Source organism: Nycticebus coucang, chromosome 10 (genome assembly GCF_027406575.1).
Source record: "Nycticebus coucang isolate mNycCou1 chromosome 10, mNycCou1.pri, whole genome shotgun sequence".
Taxonomy (NCBI): domain Eukaryota; kingdom Metazoa; phylum Chordata; class Mammalia; order Primates; family Lorisidae; genus Nycticebus; species Nycticebus coucang.
Window position 1 is genome coordinate 82,483,528 of NC_069789.1, and position 26,155 is coordinate 82,509,682.

General features: G+C 37.3%; 1 protein-coding gene across 2 annotated transcripts in view; it reads right to left on the reverse strand.

Moving 5' to 3' along the window:
* Nucleotides 1-26,155, reverse strand: part of TDRD5 (tudor domain containing 5) — an 86,052-nt gene that overhangs the window by 13,236 nt on the left and 46,661 nt on the right. Inside the window, exons 9-15 of one of the 2 annotated variants that reach the window (XM_053604425.1) lie at nt 24,082-24,294; nt 23,559-23,625; nt 15,427-15,627; nt 14,785-14,943; nt 12,672-12,833; nt 6,016-6,198; nt 4,847-4,990 (exon numbers count right to left, since the gene is read on the reverse strand). In XM_053604425.1, coding sequence (XP_053460400.1) covers nt 4,847-4,990; nt 6,016-6,198; nt 12,672-12,833; nt 14,785-14,943; nt 15,427-15,627; nt 23,559-23,625; nt 24,082-24,294 — 1,129 coding nt within the window. The remainder of the gene's footprint in view (nt 1-4,846; nt 4,991-6,015; nt 6,199-12,671; nt 12,834-14,784; nt 14,944-15,426; nt 15,628-23,558; nt 23,626-24,081; nt 24,295-26,155) is intronic. The other variant, XM_053604426.1, reaches the window with a different exon arrangement.

Below are 26,155 nucleotides of genomic sequence, written 5' to 3' on the forward strand. Positions count from 1 at the left end.
AAATCACATCTAGATATATAATGTGTATAATCAAAGAGATGACAGCTAAGGACAGAAAAGTCTAAAAAAGCTAGAAAAAAAGACACTACCAGGGCAGCACCCGTGGCTCAAAGGAGTGGGGCATTAGCCCCATATACCAGATAACTGACAGCTAGCATTATATAGCACAAGCCAGAACATAACAGAATGACATCTTCAAAGAGATGAAAGCAAAAAGTGCCTGCCTAAAATCCCACACTCAGGAGGAAAAATCTATTGAAAAGACAGATGAAATAAAGACCAAAAAAAAAAAAAAAATCTGAGAAAATATGTTGTCAGTAGACCAACAAATAATAATAAATATTATTAAAAACAATATTATTAAAATAATATTATTAAAAATAATTATTAAATAATTATTATTAAAATATTATTAAAAATATTATTAAAAACAATAATAATAATAATAATCTTCAGGTTGAAGGAAAATTATCCAGGATAGAAGCACACAGTAACAGGAAGGATAAATGTAACAGGTGGTTTAATGTAAATGAATACTCACTGTTTAAACATATGTCATATGTAAACACCCTGGTCAAAAAGAAAAACTTGCTTATTTTTTCTCTAGGTAGAAGAAAGTAATTATTTTGTTAAAAGGCTCTCTTGGGGGGTGGAGGCAAGATGGCCGACTGGAGCCAGCTTTCCAGTGAGGCACCTGTCCAGAAGGAGAGTTAAAGGACAGAAGTTTAGCAAGTAAGCTGATAGTTTGGAGCTGAGCCAAGAGAGGTTGAAGAACGCACATTAACCCTGCTGAAGTGAGCTGCGACTTCAATGAAACAAACAATAGGTACGAAATCCAACACCAAGTGGACGGGAATCCCCTCCTCCGTGAGAACGGCTTGCAGTATACTTTCTACATACAAACAAGTGAGAAGAGTTCAGATCCCCTCCTATTTTATCCCACAGGAGAGACCTTCTAAAAACCAGAACTCCTTCCCCAAAGAGGACCTACCAGTGTGCCATGGCACTCTCCTGCCAGGCATAAAACTGTATAAAACTGTATATATTCTATACCTGCACTTCTGAACTCCCAGCAGTCCCCTCCACTCTCACCCCAAGGTTTGGAAGCCTGTCCCCCATGGAGTCCAGATTCTTGGGCATTTTCTCGAGAGGTGTGGACAAGGCGTGGGCTGTTGCTGGTCTGTGCTGATTCTGAGGCATGGGAGTAAGGAGAAGATGGTGAACTGAGGGAACCATACGGGAGAAGGAGAGGCGGTGCCCCATGGCACAGAGTAGCAGCGGCAGCAGTGGGAATAAAAGTGCTCACACCCCTGGGGATATTTTGGAAGGACACTTCCTGCCTATCTGGGCAACCAGAGGAAGCCAGGCATCTTCTTCAGTGGCAGCCACTGGCAGAACAGATCTGGGACAGAAACACAGGCCCCGTGAGTAAAGGGTATGCCCCAGGCGGTACTTGCCTGGGCTGAGTGTGGCGGGGGTGGAGACTAGCGGATGCAGAGATGGCATACTCCCAGGGCAGGCCTGAGCCAGAAGGACTGCTTTAGTGAGTCAAAGAAGCACCCGCCACCCTCCCCCACCACCCTCGCATCATAGCTGAGACAAAAGCAGACGGGGAGAGGCAGAAACTGAGAGCTGAATATGAGCTCTAACCATGCCCACCCCAACACAGAGTGCAACGGAGCCAGACACGCCAGCTCCAGGCAGCGGCACAGACTAGGGCTGAGTTGCAGTTTCTGTGAACTCAAATAGCACCTGGTCTGCAGGGGAATATAGCTGGCACAGAAGCAAATTCTGCCAAAATATAAGTATTAGCAACATCTATCAGGGTTGGGCTGGAAATGAGTGAACCGCTCCAGCCTCCATTAAGCACCTGAGGTTGTCAGGCCCCAGCTCCCCTTGCCGGATAGTGGCAGAGAGTGGTGGCCTGGATGAGCACACACAGATCTCCCTGTGGCTCAGGCAGGCACAAACCCCTAGAGCATCTGCTCTTTGGAGGGAACTGGGTCACAGCCCTGCGGCGTTACCAGTCACTGGGTGTGACAGAGGTGCAAGGTGGTGAATGAGGCAGCAACCTTCCCAGACTAATTCATTGCTGGGTGGGTCCTTCTGACCTCATGGAGCACCGGAGCAAGTCATACCTGAGCTGCCAGCAGACCCCTACTATCTAGTTGCCGGAGACATTTTGAACTCTCCTATCTGAGTCTGGTGCTGACTGGGACAATTGATTTGGACCTCTTGAACTGGACCAATCACCTGAGGTCTATCTAAAGTGGTACCCTGGGTGTGTGGTTGTAGGAAGGTTTGATTTTCCTTTTCCAGTTGTTGCCCATGGTGGGTGGGGTGACTTAATTGCTGGTATTTCTCTACAGCTGAGACTTCAACCCAGAGTAACTGATTCATTAGGGTAGGACAGAGACCAGCTGAAAAAAAGACAGAGCCACTTAGCCCCAACACACCAAGCAGGTCCCCAGTGTCTCAGGTCATAGCACTATACGGGTCCTTTGCAAAGCTCTAGGGGAAAAGGTACAGACACCAGTCCTAGCTCCTGGGCAAAGAGCTGGTTAATCACTACTCCAGGAGCCCCCAACCCAACTTCACCTTATCTGCTCATCTAGCCAAATGGTGTAAAATAATCATGGGGAAGAATCAGAGGAAAAACCCCAATAACGTGAATAACTAGAGTATATCAACTCCCCCAAGGAATGACATGGTGAACACAACGGAAGATCCCATTCATAAACAGATGGCTGAGATGTCAGAAATCTAATTCAGAATTTAGATTGCAAATAAGATTAATAGAATAAAGGTAAAGTTGGAATTAGAAATTCAGGAGCATTTCAAAAGTTGTCTCAAGAATTCAATGAATTCAAAAACAAAATCACCAAAGATTTTGACACATTGAGACAAGAACTTGCAGCCTGCAAAAATCTGAGAAATACAGTAGAATCCTTCAGTAACAGAGTGGAGCAAGCAGAAGAAAGGATTTCTGACATTGAAGACAAAGCTTTTGAATGCTCCCAAATGCTCAAAGAGGAAGAGTAGTGGAGAGCAAAAACAGATCATTCTCTCAGAGAGTTCTGGGATAATTAGAAAAAAAACTAATATTTGCCTTATAGGAATTCCTGAAGGAGACGAGGTAGCTTTGAAAGGCACAGATGCCCTACTTCATGAGATAATGAAGGAGAAGTTTCCAGACATGCCAAGAGATTCTGAAATTCAGATAGCAGTTTCAGAACTCCAGCACAACTCAATACGAATAAAACATCTCCTAGACACATTATAATTAACTTTGCCAAATTTAAAATGAAGGAGAAAATTCTGCAAGCAGCCAGACGTAAGAAAACCATAACCTACAAGGGGAAGAATATTAGAATGACCGCAGATCTCTCTGCTGAAACCTTTCAAGCTAGAAGAGGGTGGTCATTGACTTTTAATCTCCGAAACAAAATAACTTTCAACCCAGGATCCTGTATCCAGCTAAACCGAGTTTCATTTATAATGGAGAAATTAAATACAATAATGACATTCACATGTTGAAGAAATCTGAAATAACCAAACTAGCTCTTCAGGATATTCTCAGACCTATCCTCCATAATGACCAGTCCTCTACCACAAAAGTAAACTCACTCAGAAACTTTTGATCAAATTCCAACTTCCACGGTGGTGAAAGGATTAGAAATTAGTATACATTGCTTTGCTGTATAGAACCTAGGTGTCATCATTCCAGTGTCACCTTATCTCTTAGTGTTTGACTCCTAGGTCAGCTTGAACAGGGCTGATCTCTGTTACTTTTCTCTAATTCTCTTAAGGCTATGGAACATACTCCAAAATAGATCACATCCTAGGACACAAATCAAACCTCAATTAAAACAACTGAAATTGTACCGTGTATCTCAGACCACAAGGCAATAAAGGTGGAACTCAACTCTGACAAATATTTTCATCCCCACACAAAGGCATGGAAATTAAACAACCTTATGCTGAATGACAGTTGAGTCAAGGAAGAGATAAAGAAGGAAATTAGGGGGCAGAGACAAGGTGGCTGACTGAAGCCAGCTTTCCACAGAGGCTCCCATCCAGAAGGAGAGTTAAAGGACAGAAACTTAGCAAGTAACCTGGCAGATGAGAGCTGCGCCAAGAGAGAAGGTTGAAGAATGCACATCAACCCTGCTGAGGCGAGCTGCGACTCCAAGGATACAAACAAAAGATACAAAATACATCACCAAGCAGATGGGAGTCCCCTCCCCAATGAGAACAGCTCGGGGCACCCCATAAACAAACAAGCAGAGTTCAAAAGTCTTCCCATTATACTCCATGGGAGAGACCCCAATACTCTTTAATGAGAGCTGTACAGAAAGTAAAGCACATCTATGAATCAGCACAGGTCTAGTTCCTTATGCGACCACCTCCATAGGTTGACCAGCTTGTTAGAGTCCCTTGGGTGGTCAACTTAAATAGGCTCACTGTATTTGAGAAACATGAAACAAAAGGATTTTGTGCCAAGGTTACTGCTTTCTCCTCAAGCACTGAAAAAAAAGTGGTCTGGATTACAGGACAGAAATTGTGCTCAAAATTTATGGCTAGAGGAAAATAGAACCGAATAGTATTTTGACAACTTTTTCTTTTCCTAACATAGAGATTTAATCATTTTAATTCTAGGCTCAAGATTTCCTTTTGAAGAGATGAAAAACTATTAATTGAAATAATTTTAAGGTCAACATACATTTAACAAATATGTATTCTATCAACTGCTAAGAGTTGAGTTATTAACCACAATTTTACTTTCTAAAAATGAAATGTATTTTCTCACCCAAACCTGTCACAATAATATTCATTACATATTTACCTTTTGAATCCTGGTTGCACCAGCATTGTTCTCCTGAGAACTCAGTCCTTCTGGTTTTTGAATTTCTACTTTCATTCCACTCACAGGACCTGAAGGCTGCCATGAATCATCCCATGTATCTCCGGATGTAGAAAAACACCAATCCTACAAAAAGAAAAAAGACTATGTCAAGTGATTTGAAATATAGAGCCATATGCTCTAGAAGAGGATAATGTAGGTAAGATAAAGGCAAGAAGGTAAGGCATATAAATAAGAAAAGGTATTAACTTCCTATATAAGTGTGATTTTTCTCCTTGCTTTATTAGTCCATACCCAATATTTTGAATTCCTTTAAACACATGAATCTCAAAAATAAATACAATTCTGTTTGTAGTATTTTCTTTTTTTTTAATTTTTTTTTTTTGTAGAGACAGAGTCTCACTTTATGGCCCTCTGTAGAGTGCTGTGGCCTCACACAGCTCACAGCAACCTCCAACTCCTGGGCTGAAGCGATTCTCTTGCCTCAGCCTCCCGAGCAGCTGGGACTACAGGCGCCTGCCACAACGCCCGGCTATTTTTTGGTTGCAGTTTGGCCGGGGCCAGGTTTGAACCCGCCACCCTCGGTATATGGGGCCGGCACCTTACCAACTGAGCCACAGGCACCGCCCTGTAGTATTTTCTTTAATGCTTTTTTCATGGCTAGATTATTTTCATAATCACATAGTATTTAAACAACACAAATACTAAGGAGCCACTTAATTTCAGGTTATTTTTTCTTTCTTATGACCAGTGGAAAATAAATTTTAAACATACATAGTTAGGCCCGACATTAGCAAATATTCTGACTGCATAAATCCAGAGGTTATGTTATAAGGCTAATGCAACAAAAATAAATAAGGGAAAATAGTTTTAGTTTATTTACAGATCCTAAGGTCTTCACTAGAGGGCAATGACAAAACAAAAATCATTGAAAAGGCAGATATGTAAAATAAGCCCATGGTTTATTCCCCTCTGCTGAATCCTCTGTCCCTCTATTTACCACCATCATCAAAAACAATCATTTCTTTTTAATTATGCCCTGATAAATCCTTTTGAATTCTAGAATGTATAGTTTTCTTGAGGCCTGAACAATTAAATTTAAATTTCCTTTGGTCAACAGTGATTTGCTTTCTATTTTCTAAGGTTCTAACCTTCTGTGGTATTTCTTCACATGATGGACACGGTTTCTTTCCACCAAGCCTTGAGGTAAACAGATGGGAAGCAGCATTATCTCCATCTCCCATCTTAGCCTGCAGAGGTAACCAGTTCTCATCCCAAATATCATCACCTATGGTCACCGACTCCAGGCATGGCATTCCAGTGGGGATATCATCCTAGGATATATGAGAACACAGAGGAAAACTATAATTTACAGTTCCTATATAAACAAACATGTTTTATAATTTAGGTTTAGAATTTTTCCTGACTCCAGGTACAGTTGGCAGTTTAAATACACAATTTATTACTCTTTCCCTCCTGAAATGTCACCAAAATAAAAATAAAGAGATTTAAGGTATTATACTCCATAGACAAAAAGTACAGAAGAGGAGAAAGCAGCATTAAAATTCTGAATACAGGAAAGCAGACAAGTGACAACTGATTAAGCAGCCCTGAAAAAGTACAATACAGAGCTAGTACTGTGAAAAACTGAGAGGCAACCCAAATTTATGCCATAGGTATCTTGAAAACTCAGAAATTATTACTACAAGATTTTTGGAAGTGAGAAAGTAAAATGGAAATGAAAACCAGAACATTGGTTGAAAGTCTTGTGTGAATAGGAATTAGATCTCCAGATATCCTTCCCTGTTCCAAAGACTCAGGCAACTACACTTCCTTCTACTTGCAAGACAACCAGAAGTCTTCTGGAAGGACCAGAGGGATATTCTGGAGGGAAAAATTAAGGGTTGAGCAAACTATAAAAAAAATATTTTAAAAAAATTAAGTGAAGGTTTTTATGCTGAACAGCCAGATTCCCAATCCTCTTTTCAATAGCAAAATGGAAATTAAAAGAGTGCATGAACTTGAAAACTGACCCATAGAAATTATGTAATCTAGGGCGGCGCCTGTGGCTCAGTCGGTAGGATGCCGGTCCCATATACCGAGGGTGGTGGGTTCAAACCCGGCCCCGGACAAACTGCAACCAAAAAATAGCCGGGCGTTGTGGCGGGCGCCTGTAGTCCCAGCTACTCGGGAGGCTGAGGCAAGAGAATCGCTTAAGCCCAGGAGTTGGAGGTTGCTGTGAGCTGTGTGAGGCCACGGCACTCTACCGAGGGCCATAAAGTGAGACTCTGTCTCTACAAAAAAAAAAAAAAAAAGAAATTATGTAATCTAAATCATGAAGAATAAATGATTGGAAAAAAACCTCCAAACCAAGCAAACAAACAAACAAACAAAAAAAACAAATCAGAATCTCAGGGACTTGTAGTTACAATACCAAAAGATTTAACATTTGTGTCATTGGTGTCTCAGAAGGAGAACACAAAGAATGCAGTACAAAAAAAATTTCAAGAAATATGGCTGAAGGCTTGGTGCCCATAGCACACTGGTTACGGTGCCAGCCACATACACGTAGGCTGGCAGGTTCAAACCTAGCTTGGGCCTACTAAAAACAACAATGGCAACTGCAACAAAAAATAGCCGGGTGTTGTGGTGGGCACCTAGCTGCTTGGGAGGCTGAGGCAAGACAATTGCTTAAGCCCAAGAGTTTGAGGTTGCTGTGAGCTATGACACCATAGTACTCTACTGAGGGCAACAATGTGAGACTCTGTCTGAAAAAAAAAAGGGGTGGTGGTGCTTGTGGCTCAACAGAGTAAGGCGCTGGCCCCATATGCCAGAGGTGGTGGGTTCAAACCGAGCCCTGGACAAAAACCGCAAAAGAAAAAAAGGGAATATGGCTGAAAAACCTATGACACAGTGAAAGTTATAAACCTACAGGTTCAGGGCGGTGCCTGTGGCTCAGTGAGTAGGGCGCCGGCCCCATATGCTGATGGTGGCGGGTTCAAACCCAGCCCCAGCCAAATTGCAACAACAAAAAAAAATAACCGGGTGTTGTGGCGGGTGCCTGTAGTCCCAGCTGCTTGGGAGGCTGAGGCAAGAGAATCGCGTAAACCCAAGAGTTAGAGGTTGCTGTGAGCCGTGTGAAGTCATGGCACTCTACCCGAGGGCGGTACAGTGAGACTCTGTCTCTACAAGAAAAAAAAAAAAAGTAAACCTACAGGTTCAAGAAGTTTAACAAAACCCAAACAGGATAAACCCAAAGAAATCCATGTCTAGACAAGTTATAATTGACCTGCTGAAAGCTAAAGACAAATAGAATATCTTGAATGTAGCCAGAGAATAACAACAGATTATACATAGTATATAGAGGAATAACAATGTCAATAACTATAGATTTTTGAACCACAAGACATTAAGTGAAATGAAATTGTCAAAGTACTGAAAGAAAAGAACTGGCAACCAGATTACTGCATCCAAACATATTCCTTAATAATGAAGAAAACAAATACATTTTCAATGAAGAATAAGAGAATTCATTGTCATCAGACCTGTGCTAAATGAACTGCTAAAGAAAGTTCTTCGGAAGGAAAGATGATGGTATCAAAAGGAATCTCAGAACATCAGAGAAAGAAAGAGCAATAGAAATGATAAATATCTCTTTTTGGATTTTTAAAAATGTGTCTGAAGGTAAAAAGCAAAAGCAAACAAAAAAACCCAAAATAACCCACTATATATTTTCAATGTAAGTAGATATAATACACAAGACAAGGAAAGGATAAAGAAGGCAGAAAGGGGTAAAAGAATGCTTATGATGGTAAGATACCTATATTCCATTCAAAGTGGTAAAATATTGATTAGGTCACTGTAAAAAGTTATGAACGTATATTGTAATTCCTAGAGCAATCACTAAAAAAGCTATACAAATAGATATAATTAAAAAATACAGTAGGTAAATTAAATGGAATACTAAAAAATGCTCAACCTAAAAGAAGGCAGGAAATGGGAAGCAAAAGAATGAAAATAAGGGGAACATATAGAATAATAAAATAAAATGGTAGATCTAAAATCAAAATATCAGTAATCATAGTAAATGTAAATAGTCTAAACACAATAAGAAAAATTCAGATTGTCAGGATGGATTATAAAATAACCAAACCATATGCTATTTCAAGAAACTTACTTCACATATAATCATATAAGTAGACTAGAACTAAAATGATGGAAAAAGATATACCATGTAAATACTTTAAAAGAGCTGGAATGGCTATATTGATATCAGATAATAAAGGCTTCAGTGGAAAAAGGTAGGCTTCAGTGAACAAAAATAACTGCAGATAAAGAAAAACATTTCATAATGATAAAAGGGCAATTTACCAAGAAAAGATAATAATCCTAAATGGATACAAACTAATAATGTAGCTTCAAAATATACAAAGAAAAAACAGGCCAGGCGCAGTGGCTCACACCTATAATCACAGCACTCTGGGGGGCCAAAGCAGGTAGACTGCCTGAGCTCAGAGTTTGAGACCAGCCTGAGCCAAGAGCAAGCCCCTATCTCTAAAAATATCTAGGCATTGTGGCAGGCACCTGTAGTCCCAGCTACTTTGGAGGCTGAGGCAAAAGGATCACTTGAGCCCAAGAGTTTAAGGTTGCTGTGAGCTGTGACGCCAAGGCACTCTACTGAGGGCATCATAGTGAGACTCTGCCTCAAAAAAATAAATAAATAGGCTTGGTGACCATAGCTCAGTGAGTAGGGCGCCAGCCACATACACTGAGGCTGTTGGGTTTGAGCTCAGCCTGGGCCTGCTAAACAATAATGACAACTGCAACCAAAAAATAGCCGGGTGCTGTGACGGGCGCCTGTAGTCCCAGCTACGTGGGAGGCTGAGGCAAGAGCTCAAGAGTTTGAGGTTACTGTGAGCTATGACGCCATAGCACTCTACCGAGGGCAAAATAGTAAGACTCTGTCTCAAAAAAATATATAAATAGGCTTGGCGCTTGTAGCTCAAGTGGCTAAGGAGCCAGCCACATATACCAAAGTTCGTGGGTTTGAATCAAGCCCAGGCCTGCCAAAACAACAATGACAATTATAACCAAAAAATAGCCAGGCTGTGTGGCTGGCACCTGGAGGCTGAGGCAAGAGAATCGCTTAAGACCAGGAGTTGGAGGTTGCTGTGAGCTGTGATGCCACGGCATTCTACCCAGGGTGACAGCCTGAGGCTCTATCTCAAAAAAAAAAAAAAAAAAAAAAAATATATATATATAAATAAAATTCAAAACTCAATCAATGTAATCTACCATATGAATGATCCAAAGACAAATAATATCAACTGATGAAAAAGTATTTGTCAAAATAAACATCTATGAGAAAATTCCCAAAAAAATAGTAATAGAGGGGAATTACTTCAATTTAATAACATCTACACAAAACTTAAAACTAACATTATACTTAACACTTTTCTCCCAATGTAAGACATAAGTCATACCATTCCTGTTTAACATAGTGCTAAAAGTTCTAGCCAACTGCAATAAAACAAAAAACAGAAATAAAAGGCATGTGGATCAGAAAGGAAGAAATAAAACTGACCATATTTGTAGATGATATGATTATGTAGAAACTGCAAGGAATCTACAAAAATAATCTAAGTGAGCAAGATCACAATATATAAGATAGGGACACCCCCTCCCTCCCAAATATATTGCATTTCTATATACAAGCAATGAACATGCAGAAGCTGATTTTAAAAACACCTTTTACAAACACACCAAATAAAAAACATTAGGTATACACTCGACAAAACATGTGCAGAACCTATATAATGAAAATTTTTAAATGCTGAGGTAAAAGACCTAAATAAGAGAAGAAATATAAATGTCCATACATTAGAAGACACCATAATAAATATCTCTCTCATATATTTATCAAATAATTTAATGAAATTTCTATCAAAATCCCAGCAAGGTATTTTGTGGACAGAGACAAATTTAATCCAAAATTTATATGTAAAGTCACATAACCTAAAATACCTTAAACATGGAGCATGGTACTGGTGAATGGATATACAAACTGTGGAATATCCATACCATAAAATACTATTTAGCAATCAAAATGAACTAGTGATACATAAACAACTTGGATGAATCTCAAAGGTACAGAATTATGCTCAATGAAAGAAGCCAGTCTCATGGGGCAGCACCTGTGGCTCAGTGAGTAGGGTGCCGGCCCCATATACTGAGGATGGTGGGTTCAAACCCAGCCCCAGCCAAACTTCAACAAAAAATAGCCGGGCATTGTGGCGGGCACCTGTGGTCCTAGCTACTGGGAGGCTAAGGCAAAGAGAATTGGCTAAGCCCAAGAGCTGGAGGTTGCTGTGAGCTGTGATGTCACTGTCACTGCACTCTACGGAGGGTGACAGAATGAAACTCTGTCTCAAAAAAAAAAAAAAGAAAGAAGGCAGTCTCAAAGATAACATTATGTCTGAGTCTACTTGTATTTTTTTTTCAGTTAAGTCTTTTATAATTTTATTTTTATTTATTTTTTAGGTTTGACTGCAAATTTTATTTTTTTATTGTGAGGATTCACTGGGGGTACAAAGAGTGTATAACAAGGTTATACTGCTTGCATTTGTTAGATAAAGTCCCCCTTATAATTGTGTCCCATCCCCCAAGAGGTGTGTCACACATCGTGACCTGGAGTCCACTTATAGAACAGTTCTGAAAAGTAAAACCAGAGTAACAGAAAACAGATCAATGGTTGCTAGGGGTTAGGGATATGGGGAGACTGTGATTATGTGTATACTAGGAGTAGCATAAAGGAGTTATTTCAGGTGATAGAGTTGTTCTGCACCATGATTGTGGTATTGGTTACAGAAATCTACACATGTATTAAAATTGATACACCGTACAAAATCAATTTTACTATGTTAATTTAAAAAGATTTTAAAAGAAATAAATAGTAACACCAAAGAAAAATTACACAGGAAAGAAAAATGTGTCATGGCATATTATTTGGCTAAGCCATGAATCACATTTACGTAATCACAATAATGTAAATACTGAGTAGCAATCTAATAGAATTAGATACTAATTAGAATGACATACTGTATTAGTGAGATGGTAGGGGAGGGGACAGAGAGGACATGATTAGTATGTGCTGGGGATGAAGGGTTGAAAGAATTAACCCTCATCTTCATAATGGGAAATACATAGATAATAAAACTGAAAAATAAGGAAATAATGTAAGCACGTTATTAATGAAATAAATAGTGGTAAATTCCAAGAGCAGCAGCTAAAAGAGATGAAGACAGTTGCTCTGGGAAATAGAAGAAATGTAGGCGAAAGGGACTCTGGGGTATGTATACATAACCATTTCATCAAAATAAAAATACATCTTCCAGAAAGTTAAAAACTTTCCTAATGGGTTTTTCCTAACACTGTTTCTCAATACTAGTTTCTAAGCATAGCATAATTTTAAAAAACTGACTAAATCACGGGATAGTAACCAGCCTATGAAAGCCAGACAATGCCTCTTTTGTGATCAAGGCTATTTGCTACAATTTTGAACTTAGTGGGTTTTTTTTTTTTTTTTTGCAATTTTTGGCCAGGGCAAGGTTTGAACCCACCACCTCTAGTATATGGGGCTGGCGCTCTACTCCTTTGAGCCACAGGCGCCACCCTGATCTTGGTGGTTTTGAAAAGAGAATTTATAATACTGAAATAAGTGAGGTTTAAAGAATTATTTTATTCCAGTCCTCTTAGCTTATGAACTATATTAATTACATATTCAAGAAACTATCTTTCCTTCTCCTACCTCATTTTCTTCCTTCAGATCCTTTGGGTCTGGAATGAATAACTTTGGATCTTCTTCACAGGTCTTTTCATGGGTTTTCAAAGAACTAAATTCAGAATCCTTTAATGGCTCCTTTGACTCACATTTAGGGTGACTTAAAGACTTCTCTTCACTAATATCTTGCTAGTAGATATGAAAGATTTTTTCAATATTAATACTATTTTAAAAATCTATATGCCTATAAATTTAGGAGGAATTTTTCACTATGATTCATACAAATGCTACATTATTTTATAGCTTTATAACTCTAGGTCTTACCATTCTGTTAAACTAGTTCAGGCAACAAACATTAATTGAGCACATATATTATGAAATATCTACAGGATAGCTCTGTGGATACAAAGATGAATGCATCTTTTATACTCTAAAGGAACTAAAAAACAATACTGGGAAGACAATCAGACACAGTCTTATGAATAGAGTCATTACAGGTATATGACCAAAATATGATGGAGAGAGGACGTCTGAGAAGACGCAATGAAGGAGATAACACAAACTGTTAGGACGCTTAAAAGTTGTTAAGTAGGAATTAGCAGAGAACTGAGTGTACAGAGGTAGGAGTGTACAGAGGATACGGGAATCTTACTATGTCTAAATATAGACTGTGGTGGGATAGGAGAGTGTTCTTTTCACAGAAAAGATGGTCTTACTTCATTTCCAGGACTGAACTATGATTATGTGAAGACAGCAACAGAATGATGTCTTCAGGATATTCTAAAAATTTTGAAGGCTGAATTCAGTTCACTGAGAATGAGGAAATATAATTGTTCTAATCTAGTAATAATAATTAGGAGAAATTCAGGCTTCAGAAAGTAGCACACAGCTCCATTAATCTGAACATTAGAAATCTAAAATCCTTACATTGTTTTCAACATGCAGCAGAAAATATTCATACATATTTTTCATGACAGGTTAATCTCCCAGTAGTCAAAAGGACCTTTCCTTTTTATCTTTTCTAATAATTAGTAAATATCTACTTTTAAAATAAAATTATAGAGATGATTCTTTAAGTCAAATATATAAAACATACTAAACAGAATGTTTTTGTATTTTATTCAAAATATTTTGTTCAATTAAACAAAATATTTTTGGCTCTCAAATTAAATACATCCTATATAGTTAGGCCAGAACCAGTTATCCTGAGGAATATAATGTCAGAGGACACTGTTTTTTGTTCAAGAAACATTAAGTTCTTACTACATGCTTCAGATGCCTTTTACAGAGGTTGAGTATTCCTTATCCGAAATGCTTAGGACTGGAAGTATTTTGAATTTTGAATTTTTTTGGATTTTGGAGTATCTGCAAACACATAATGAGATATCTTGGAGGTGGGAAAGGTTCAAATAACTTCATTTGGGGTGTTTCCCATATATATATATATATGGTTTTAAGGCAATTTTATATAATATTTTAAATAATTTTGTGTATGAAACAAAGTTTTGACTATATTTTGGCTATAACCCATCACTTGAGGTCAGGTGTGGAGTTTTCCAATCGTGTATGTCGGCACTCAAAAAGTTTTAGATTTCTGAGAATTTTGGAATTCTGGATTAGGGATGTACAACCTATATAATGATGATATCAAAGAAAGAACCTGGTAAGATTGCTGGAAAGGTTAAATTAGCTAATATTAATACTGCTTTTTAACAGTATTTGCCTTGTAGTACAAGTTCAATTATTATGACCATGGGTTGAAGTAATACATAATAATATTATAATATTATCATTATTACTGTAAGGGGGAAGGTGCCAAATGATTATAGAGAATGTGACAAATGACAACACTTGAAGAACCTGAGTAGTGCAGAGGGAAGAAAAATAGCATTCAGATTCAGTATAGGGAGAATCACAACTACACAAAGGCAGCCATGGAATTTAGCAAAAGAGAGAAATGATTTAAGCGGAAGCATGACTGAAGAAAGGTTTAAAGTGTCAAATAATGAGAAAAGGTAATTCTTAAGATCACTGTGCAATTTTTTCAAACTTTCCTGTGTTTGAAAGCCTCAGTTTCTTCATCTACAAAATGAGGATTATAGTAATAAAAAGAATCATACTATTTGCAAAAACCTCTTACCAGGGTATGTAATTCACTCTCTTTTGATTGTGGACTTATCTTTCGGTCTTCATTAAAATAGTGCTGCTGGGAAGGATAACCCAGTTCTGTCAAGACAACATCCTCTGGCCCTCCACTGGATTTAGTGTATAAAGCTAAAGGGTTGAGTTCTCTGAAACCCTAGGATTAAAACAAAGAAGAAAGGGTTTACCTTTATGTGATCAAGACAGAAATGGTGAAAAGGTTAGCACTTCATAATTTTCAAATGCTTTGGAAGTATATTATCTTCCAATAGTTTCTCCATATTAACAGTTTATGATAGGTATAAAAATTATCAACATTAACAGTGATATAGGTATCACTACCATTAACTGCAAATAATAATATTGTTCTTCTCTAGAGTAAGATAAAACTAAATACTTTGGGGTAAGAGAATACTCAATTATTTAAAACACAAGTATTCACATTGAAAGGACAATCAGCGAAATGTAGTTTTTTATGTTCATCTGAAAATTACGAGTGCTGTGCATTAAGAAGATAGGAATCTCCTGGATATCTTTAAGATTAAAGAATAAACCTAATAACCTTCTGTATTAAATTCTCACATCTTGAAATGCTGAGATAAAACAAAATATATTACCCAAAACATCCAGATTGCTCTACCTTAGAAGGGACATTTTCTCGGCATACAATTGCATGGCCCTCTGTTCTCAAGACATGATGGAAATAGATGTCTTCGTTTGAGGATGTATCACATAGAAAAATGTTAAGGATTCCATCTACATATTCATCCACTACCCCTACCAATGGCTTCAAACCACACAGCTTCTGGAACTGAAAAATAGCTCTGCATGTCCAGTGTTCCTGAAATATAATCAAGATATTAGATTTTAGGTGATAGAATTAAACATGAATTACAGTAAACATATACAAAAATGAATTCTAATGAACTCTCTAGAGAGTTAAGTAGAAAAATAAAACAGTACTATAATAATACATAGAAGGATATTTATAATTCGAGGATGAGAAAAGTCAATGAAAAAGTGATAAAAAATGTGAATATGGAAAAATGTAATTATATTACATTTTTATGAGAAATTTTCTTTTCCTTTTTTTTTTTTTTGAGTCAGAGTCTCAAGCTGTCACCCTGGGTAGAGTGCCTTGGCATCATAGCTTACAGCAGCCTCCAACTCTTGGGCTCAAGTGATCATCTTGCTTCAGTTTTTATATTTTTAGTAGAAGTGGGGTTTCGCTTTTGCTTAGGCTGGTCTCTAACTCCTGAGCTCAAGCAGACTGCCAGGATTAAAGGTGTGAGCCATCACATCTGGCCGAGAAACTTTCATTTTAAGAAATGGTGAGTTAGATTATTACACCACCCCTCCAGAGAAAACTAAAATTTCTGGTAAAATGCTTTTTTTTTTTGGAGACAGAGTCTCACTATATGGCCCTCAGTACAGTGCTATGGCATCACAGCTCACAGCAACCTAAAACTCTTGGGCTTAAGCAATTCTCTTGCCTCAGCCTCCCAAGTAGCTGGGACTATGGACACCTGCCACAGTACCTGGCTATTTTTTTTTTTTTTGTTAATTTGTGGTAAAATGCTTTTTTTTTTTTTTTGTAGAGACAGAGTCTCACTGTACCGCCCTTGGTAGAGTGCCGTGGCGTCACACGGCTCACAGCAACCTCTAACTCTTGGGCTTACGCTATTTTCTTGCCTCAGCCTCCCAGCAGCTGGGACTACAGGCGCCCGCCACAACACCCGGCTATTTTTTTGTTGCAGTTTGGCCAGGGCTGGGTTTGAACCCACCACCCTTGGCATATGGGGCCGGCGCCCAACTCACTGAGCCACAGGCGCCGCCCGGTAAAATGCTTTTTAAATAAATACAAAAAGCAAACAACTGACAAGTTAGTAACATATTGTCAGGTCAAAATTGAAGGAAAAGTTGGAACTACTTTTGTCTTAAGGGTACCTGCTAATTCAGGCAAATTTGAACTTTGGTTTTGATGATCTAACTAGTCAAAGGGGGTGGATATCAAAGAAGGTCCACCCATGGTAAGGAGTTTAGATAAGCATTTTTATTCTTTAAGCTGAGTCCCTATGAGGGTACACTCTCAGAGAAATAGGGAAAAGAAATAAACTAGCTTTCACAGGAACTTGCAGCTCAATTTTCACATCACCAGGGTGGTCCATAAATCCTTAAACAGTTAATTTACATTAACATAGTTCCAAGACTGGTGGTATTCCTAGGGACCTGGCAAAAGCAAATGTAAATCTTCTCTGGAGATAAGCAACTTCTGCCTGTATTATTCAATCATTCTTACAAACAACCTTTCAAAAACCATAAGCAATACACAGGCAAAGATAAGCAAACAAAGAAACAATAAATCAAAAGTAAGAACAAACAAAAAACATAACTCAAATCTTCAATTTTAGATATTTTGATTTCTAGACAAATTATAAAACAACTAAACTTACTATGCTTAAGGGAAAAAATCCAACCAAACCAAACAGAACTCAGCGTAGTTTGAGAGCTTCTGCAGAAATCAGCAATCTATAAAAATTAATTTGGCCAAACTAACATGTTTTAGAAAGCAAAAATACAATAACCAAAATTAAAATTAAAAACCATAGGTTAATTCACTAGCAAATTAGAATTAAAAAGTAAACTGGTAAAGTGTAAGATAATTTGGAAAAAATTACCCAGATTGCAGCATGGAATGACAGATGTAAAATACAGAGGCGAAGTCAGACGACACAGAAGAAAAACTGAGGTTTCATATACTTTCAATTATGCTCCCAGAAAAAGAGGCAGAAACAGAAAGAATACATACATAAATATATTATACTAAAACCAAAGAATATGAGCAATCTTAAAACCAGCTCAAGACAAAGTACACAGCCCTTAAAGGAACATCCATTAGACTGACAGCAAGAAGCCAGTAATGAGACTTTCGATGTGCTAAAGATATTAACTGTTAACCTAGAATTTTACAATTAGTAAATATATTTTTCAGAAATATATTTAAAATTAAAATGTGTACATAAATGAGAAATGTGTAAATAAATCTAAGTCAATGTTATATTATACCAGGACCATAAACATGGTCAATTTTTTGAGGGGCAAAAAAATGAAAACATTAATTACACAAGAAGAATACCTAGAAGAGAGAATCTAAGAGATGAACCCAGTGACACATTGCCATCTGATCTTTGATAAACCAAACAAAAGCATACACTGGGGCAAAGAATCCCTCCCTATTTAATAAATTGTGCTGGGAGAACTGGTTAGCCACATGTAGGAAACTGAAACTGAACCCACACCTCTCATCATTGACAAAAATTAACTCTTGCTGGAAAAAGATTTAACAATATAAATTCTAAAAGAGAGTGTGGGGAAAACATTTGGCCCAGAAAAGATTTTATGAAGAAGACCTGCCTGGCAATTCCAACACCACCAAAAATTAAACCACTAAATTTAACACTAAAATTAACACCACTAAAAAGCTTCTGCACAGCTAAGGGTACCACAACTAAAGCAAACAGACAGCCTTTGGAATGAGAGAAGATATTTCCATACTAAGAATCTGACAAAAGGCTATTAACTAGAAGCTACAGAGAACTCAAATTAATCAACAAGAACAAGCAACCCCATTTATAAGCAGGCAAGAGACTTAAAAGAGAAACTTCTCTGCAGATGACAGATGAATGGCCAAAGAACACATGGAAAAATGCTCATCTTCTCTAATCACTGGAGAAATGCAAATCAAAACCACTCTGATTGGTGGGACCACACCTATGGTGTATCTTACAACAGTACATGTGAAATTTACTAGGTGTAGAATATAAATGTCTTAACACAATAACTAAGAAAATGCAGTGAAGGCTATGTTAACCCATTTGATGAAAATATTTCAAATTGTATATAAAACCAGCACATTATACCCCATGATTGCATTAATGTACATGGCTATGATTTAATAAAAAACAAAACAAACAAACAAAAAAAACCACTCTGAGATATCACCTAACTCCAGTGAGATCAGCCCACATCACAAAGTTTCAAATGCAGATGCTGGTGTGGATATGGAGAGAAAGGAACATTTTTACACTGCTGGTGGTGATACAGGGCAGGTGGCCCCCAGCCAGCTTGGGCAGAGCTGAAGGGCAGACCTGCCGCCTCCACCCTGGTGGTGTTGGTGCCACCACAGCAAGCACCAGTGGGTTGGAGGGTAGACAGGGGGTGCCCAACAGGAGGCGCTAGTAGCCAGAAGGGTTTAGGGCCTTATTTTCAGTCTTCTTAAACAGAAAAACTGTCAGCCTAGAATTCTGTATACTGAAAAAGTAAATTTCATGTATGAATGAGAAATAAAGACTTTTCCAGACAAGCAAACACTGAGGGAATTTGTCACAACCAGACCTGCCCTGCCACAAATACCCAGCACTGCATTACACATGCATCAGCACAACAGATATCTACCAGTGTAAAATCATCCAATAGGTAAAGACCACAGCTCCCACAAGAGGGGAAACAAAGCACTAAGGTCCTACTCAACATAATGAATAGAACAGCATCGCAAATAACAATTCTATCACCTGTTATTGGTCTGAATGCCCAATTCTAGAGACATAAGCTGGCTGAACAGATGAAAAAATACAAACCAAGTATTTTCTGTCTCTAGGAAACACATCTAACAAATAAGGACTCACAGAGACTTAAGGTAAAGAGATGGGAACAAACATTTCACACAAATGAAAACCAAAAGAAAGCAGGAGTAGCCATTCTCATATTAGGTATAATTGACTTTAAACCAACAATGGTAAAGAAAAAGATGGTCATCATATAATGGTAAAGGGAGCAATTCAAACTAACAATCCTAAATATACATGCTCCCAATATGGAGCTCCCAGATTCACAAAGCAAATTCTAGCAGACCTAAGAAAAGAGATAAACAGTAGGACCATAACTGCTGGGGATTTTATCACCCCAATGACTGAGCTGACCAGATTATTGAAGCAGAAAATGAACACTGGATTCAATAAAGCTTTAGAACAAATGGGCCTAAAGAACATTTAGAACATTCTACCCCAAAACTACTGAATCTATATTCTTCTCATCAGCACATGGAACAGTCTCCAAGACGGGTCATATATTAGGCCACAGAATATGTCTCAAAAAATTTATAAAATCTGAACTCATACAATGTATATTCTCAGACCACAGTATTAATAAAAATAGAAGTCAATTCCAAGAGAAACACACAAATCTACACAAACCATGGAAAATGAAACAATTTTCTGCTGAATGATTATTGGTCAATAATGAAATGATAGAAATAAAAAGATTCCTTTAAAGGGACAACAAAGGGGACACAAGTTATTCAAATCTATGGAATTCAGCCATAGCAGTTATAAGGGAAAATTCATAGCCTTAAATGCCTCCATCAAAAAGACAGAAAGATCACAAATTAACGACCTAATGGCACACATCTCAAGAAACTAGAACATGGGTGGCGCCTATGGCTCAAGGAGTAGGGCACCGGTCCCATATGCTGGAGGTGGCAGGTTCAATCCTAGCCCCGGCCAAAAAAAAAAAAAAAGAAACTAGAACAGAAAAAGCAAACCAAACCCAATGCCAGCAGAAGAAAAAAAAATTCAGAGAAGAACTAAACTAAACGAAAAACAATAGAGAATTTTAAAAAACCACCAAGGATCAATGAAACAAAAAGTTGATTCCTTGAAAATATAAAATCAATAGTTGCTACATTAGCCAGGAACTGAAGAATAAGGACTCAAATAAGCTCAATCATAAAAGAAAGAGGACACATTACAACTGATACCACAGAAATACAAAACATCACCCATGAATACTAAGAAAATCTCTATACACATAAACTAGAAAACAGAGGAAATGAACAAATTCCCAGAAACACACAATCTCCCAAGCTTGAATCAGGAAGAAACAGAAATCCTGAACAGACCAATAACAAATAGTGAGATCAAGATAGTAATAATAAATCTTCCAACAAAAAAAGCCCTGGACCCAATGGACTCACAGTAAATTCTACCAGACATACAAAGAAGAGCTGGTACCCATATTGCAGAAACTATTCCATAATATTGAGAAGGAGGGAATCCTCCCCATCTTTGTAGGATGCTAAAAAATAAGTAAAGAGGAGGCCAGACTATTGTTCTTTGTTGACAATATAATCTTATTATCTAGACAATCCCAAAGATCCACCAAGAGATTCCTGGAATTGTTTGATAAATTCAGCAAAGGATCAGATTACAAAATCAATGTATATAAATCAAGTTGAGAGTCAAATCAAAGACTCTATACCATTCACAATAGCTCCAAAGAAAACAAAATAGCTAGGAATAGCCTTAACCAAGGAGGTAAAAAGATCTACGGAGAATTATAAAATACTTAGGAAAAACTACAGATGATACAAAAAATGGAAAAATAGGCTATATTCATGGATCAGTAGAATCAATATTGTTAAAATATCCCTACTGTCCAAAGTAATTTACAGATTCAATACAATCCCCATCAAAATACCAATATTTCACAGATCTAGAAAAAATAATTCTATACTTTGGACCTAAAAAAGCATGCAAATAGCCAAAGTAATCTTACACAAGAATAACAAATCTGGAAGCATCACATTACCAGATATCAAACTATACAGGGCTTCTGTAACCAAAACAGCACAGTAGTGATACAGAAATACAGACATAGACCAATGTAACAAAAAAGAGAACCAAGATATAAAACCATCTACTTACAACTACTTATCTTTTAAAGGAGGCAACAACATACACTGGAGAAAAGAAGCCCTATTCAATAAATGGTTCTGGGAAAATTGGATAGCCATAAGCGGAAGAATGAAAGAGGATCCCTATTTCTCACCACTTGCAAAAATCAATTCAAGATGGATAGCTGACTTAAATGTAAGGCATAAAACCTCGAACAAAATGTAGGAAAAACTTCTAGATATTGGCTTAGGCAAAGAATTGATGACTAAGATCTCAAAGGCAATTTCAGCAACAACAACAAAATAAATGGGACTTCATTAAATTACAAAGCTTCTGCACAGCCAAAGAAATAATTAACAGACCAAATAGACAATCTCTATGGAAAACAGTATGGGGAGTTCTCAAAAAACTTAACATTTGATTCAGCAATCCTACTACTGGGCATCTAGCCAAAAGTAAAAAAAGTCATTTTATCAAAAAGATACCTGTACTTGAATGTTTATAACACACAATTCACAACTGCAAAGATGTGGTGAAATCAACCCAAGTGCTCATCAATGCATGAGTGGGTTAACTAAATGTGGTATATATACACACTGTGGAGTACTTACTCAGCCATAAAAATAAATTAATTAATGTTTCTGGCAGCAATTTGGATGGAATTAGAGACTATTATCCTAAGTGAAGTATCTCAAAAATAGAAAAACCCACACATACTCTCTAATAAATTGGAAATGATAGGGCACATATGGGTACAGAAAGAAGTAAAAATTGTTGGAAATCAAGAAGCAGGGAGGGAGAGGTTAAAACCTATCTGAAAGGTACAATGAACACTATTTGAGTGATGGGCACACTTATAGTCCTGACTAAAGCATTATAAAAGCTATCCCTGCACTCCTTTAATATTTTGAAATTTTAAAAAGATGAAAGTATTTATGTTATAATGCTAAGTGAAAAAGTAGAATACACAATAATATATTCTGATTACTACAAAAAACCCTTGCTACCAATAATCCAATAAAATAAACTGGAAGAAATACATACCAAATTTCTAAACTGGGTATGTTTGAGTGATGAAATTATAGGTAACTTTTTTTTCTGTCTTGTTTACTATAGTTTTCAGATAAAAAAATTTTTTTAAAAATTATAATCTATATGTAAGCAAATGATAAGTAGTTTAGGTTAAAAAGACAAATATGGTATAATAAATGTGTAGGTATATGTTAGTAAGAGTTCTGAAGGAAAATTATAAAGTTAGGTGCATAAGATAACTACATAAACACATGAATCTATGTGACTAAAAATGCCTCCTGCTCCATCCCACTTGAAACCTTGCCCATAAAATTACTAGAGAACTCTCTTTAAAACACATATCTGGGGTGGCACCTGTGGCTCAAAGGAGTAGGGCGCCGGCCCCATATACCAGAGGTGGTGGGTTCAAACCCGGCCCGGGCCAAAAACTGCAAAAAAATAAAAAAAATAAAAAAATAAATAAAAATAAAAAAGAAAAATATGTATCTGACTCTGGTAGTTTCCTATTTACACCCTGTAGTTGCTTCCTAGTCAATGTTCAGACTTCTGAATGTGGGTCTCCACATTAGGTTCCTGCCTATTTCTTTGACATTATTTGCCACGCACCCACTTCATCCTATAATCTGTAGCCAAACAGAACTACTTAAAATTTCTCAAATTTGAGATGTTTCATGCTACTTTCTCTTCCCATAAAATGCCTTTCCTTCTCTTTGTCCATTTATATACCTAATCTCCCTCCAAAATTCCACTTAGATTGCAACACTATTATCAGGCCCTCCCAGACAACTATGGACAGTCACAAGCACTCTTCCTTTTTTACCTCATATGGTAAAAACCTCTATTATGGCAAATTTGACACAATATGGTTTGTGTCAATGTGTCTATCTTCTACACCATATATAGTGATTTCTTTGCAGGCTGGTTCTAGAGTTTATTTTGTATCACTTTTCTTGGAACATGTTAAGCCCTCAAATGTCTGCTAATTAAGAGGAAAACAAGCAAACATTACCTCTACTGGTCTCACCCAAGCCAAAGAACAAGGGATAGCCTGAGCTGGAAGCTTTGTGTAGCAGCATCTGCAATGGAGAATAAAATTTATAAATATTTCATATTTTAAAAACTAAAATTTGTAGAATGTCTAATACATTTCTTGATTTTATTCATATAATCTCAGAGTATTTTATTTATCAAACTTAAAAGTAATGTCTTATACTATAAAGGAATCTAAGAAATTACAGTTTTTAACAGATCAACCTTCCTGCTATTCAAATGTACCTCTTAGCATGACCTTAATCATTTTCTTAATAAGACACTGAAATTTAGTATCATGGTCCATTCAAATTCATAATTATGTGAAAGATGACACAAGATATTACAATCCAATTGTCAAACAAAATGATCAGTTGTCAAATATGTACCAAGGAGAAAGAAGGATGGAAGGGAGGAAGGATACAGGAAGAAAGGCAAAAGAAAATGAAGAGAGTTTCCCAACCCACAGAGCTTCAACATTGTTCTTATCAAGTTTAACTCACTTGAGGAACCTCAGAGAGGACTTCTGAACAGTTCCAATGTTTCCAAAGTCTGGATAGAACACTTCAACTTCCTGTTTCCCAAGGACTCGATGGATAATGACCCGATACCACCACTTATCCTCTGAAATCCTCACACAACAGAGATGTCCCGGTTGGATAAAAGATTCAGGCATGACATAACGATCAGAAACCAGTTGATTAGAATAACAGCGCCTGTGGAGTTCCATAGTACAGAAATACCCATAGGGAAAGAAAAAAATTAAAGATCATTTTTATTAATGTAGTAAGAGTTGGAAAGCCTTGGCAAAAATGCAAAGATAAAATCTTGACATTTTCAATTTGCTAATGCTCATTAATGTCAATTAATTGTTTTTTGCTTTTCTCATGCAAGTCTCTTGTCTTGACCAACTTCTTCAAACAGAAATTTATATCTTGGTTTTCTTATCTCACATTCTCTGCTGAACAGAATGTAATCTGACTTCATTCCCCAGCACTCCTAAAATAGATTAGTTTTAAGACATCCATGATCTTTTAATTCCCAAATCCAATGGCCTCTCTCCAATGCCTTCAATATACTTGATCTCTGTACCATTACTGTCTTCTTTCAAACTCTTATTTAGTTTTGAAGACACAATTTTCTCCTACTTCTTCCTTGTCAATGACTATTTCTTTCTTTCTTTCTTTTTTTGAGACAGTCTCAAGCTGTTGACCTGGGTAGAGTGGTGGTGTCATAGCTCACAGCAACCTCCAACTCTTGGGCTCAAGCAATCCTCTTGCCTCAGTTTTTCTATTTTTAGTAGAGACAGGATCTTGCTTTTCCTCAGGCTGGTCTCAAACTCCTGAGCTCAAGCAATCCACCCACTGCAGCCTCCCAGAGTGCTTGGATTATAGGTGGGAGACACTGAACCCAGCCCTCAATGATTATTTATTGGCTCTGTATTGCCTTCAATACATAGAAGGTTCACTAGGATCCTATCTTTAGGAAGTGTAACAATAACAGCTCAAGAACCAGTAACTTGGGTTCAAATTCTGACTCCATTATTTATTAGCTGTGTGACTTTATCTTTCTGTGCTTCAGTTTTCTTGTTGAGGGTAGAACAATAATAAAACCTTTGTTAAAATATTTAGTAATATGTACAAATATAGTAAGCATTAATAGCTAATAAGTATTAGCTATTTATTATTATTCTTCCTATACACTGTCTCATCCATTTTCATGACACCACTACTGATAAATTCAAGATTCCTAATCACTATCTCTAGAATATCCTGCATCCCTTTCAGCTTCAAAGCTATATTTCCAACTATATAGAAAACATGCTAATTGTCCTTCAAAACCCATTATCCTCTTTCCTTTTTCCCCAGTAATAGCATTTCCAAATTTCAACTAGGTATATGGCCTTTCATATCTCCCAGGCTCCCTTACAACTAGATGTGGCTATGTGAATACTAAGTTCTGGCCAATGAAATATGAAATAAAGTCTAATTATTAAATGGTAAATTTAATGTGGATTTTACCACCATTTCTTTTAAAAAATGTGAAAATTCCAGGTTGTGTCTTTAAAAAAAAAAAAGGCCTCTCTACCAATACCCACTTCTTTTTCCACTTTCTAGTGGAAGAATGTGGTGGTGAGCCACCCTCAAGACCATGCAGATAAGAACAACATGTTATTAAGAGTAGCAAGATAAGAGAATATGGGTATCACTAAACCATGGAGCTACCATACCAGCCTGTCATGCTTAGATCTGGACTATTACGGGAACTTAGAAATAAACTTGTATCTTTTTTACACCACTATGGGATATCGTTGTAATAGCAGCTAAACCTAATATTGTTTTTTCAGATTGTCAAATGACAGCTTGGTGTCTGTAGCACAGTGGTTACTGTGCCAGCTATGTACACCGAGGCTGGTGAGTTCGAGCCTAGCCTGGGCCAGCTAAATAATGACAACTGCAACAAAAAATAGCCGGGTGTTGTGGTGGGCACCTGTAGTCCCAGCTACTTGGGAGGCTGAGGCAAGAGAATTGCTTAAGCCCAGGAGTTTGAGATTGCTGTGAGCTGTGACATGACAGC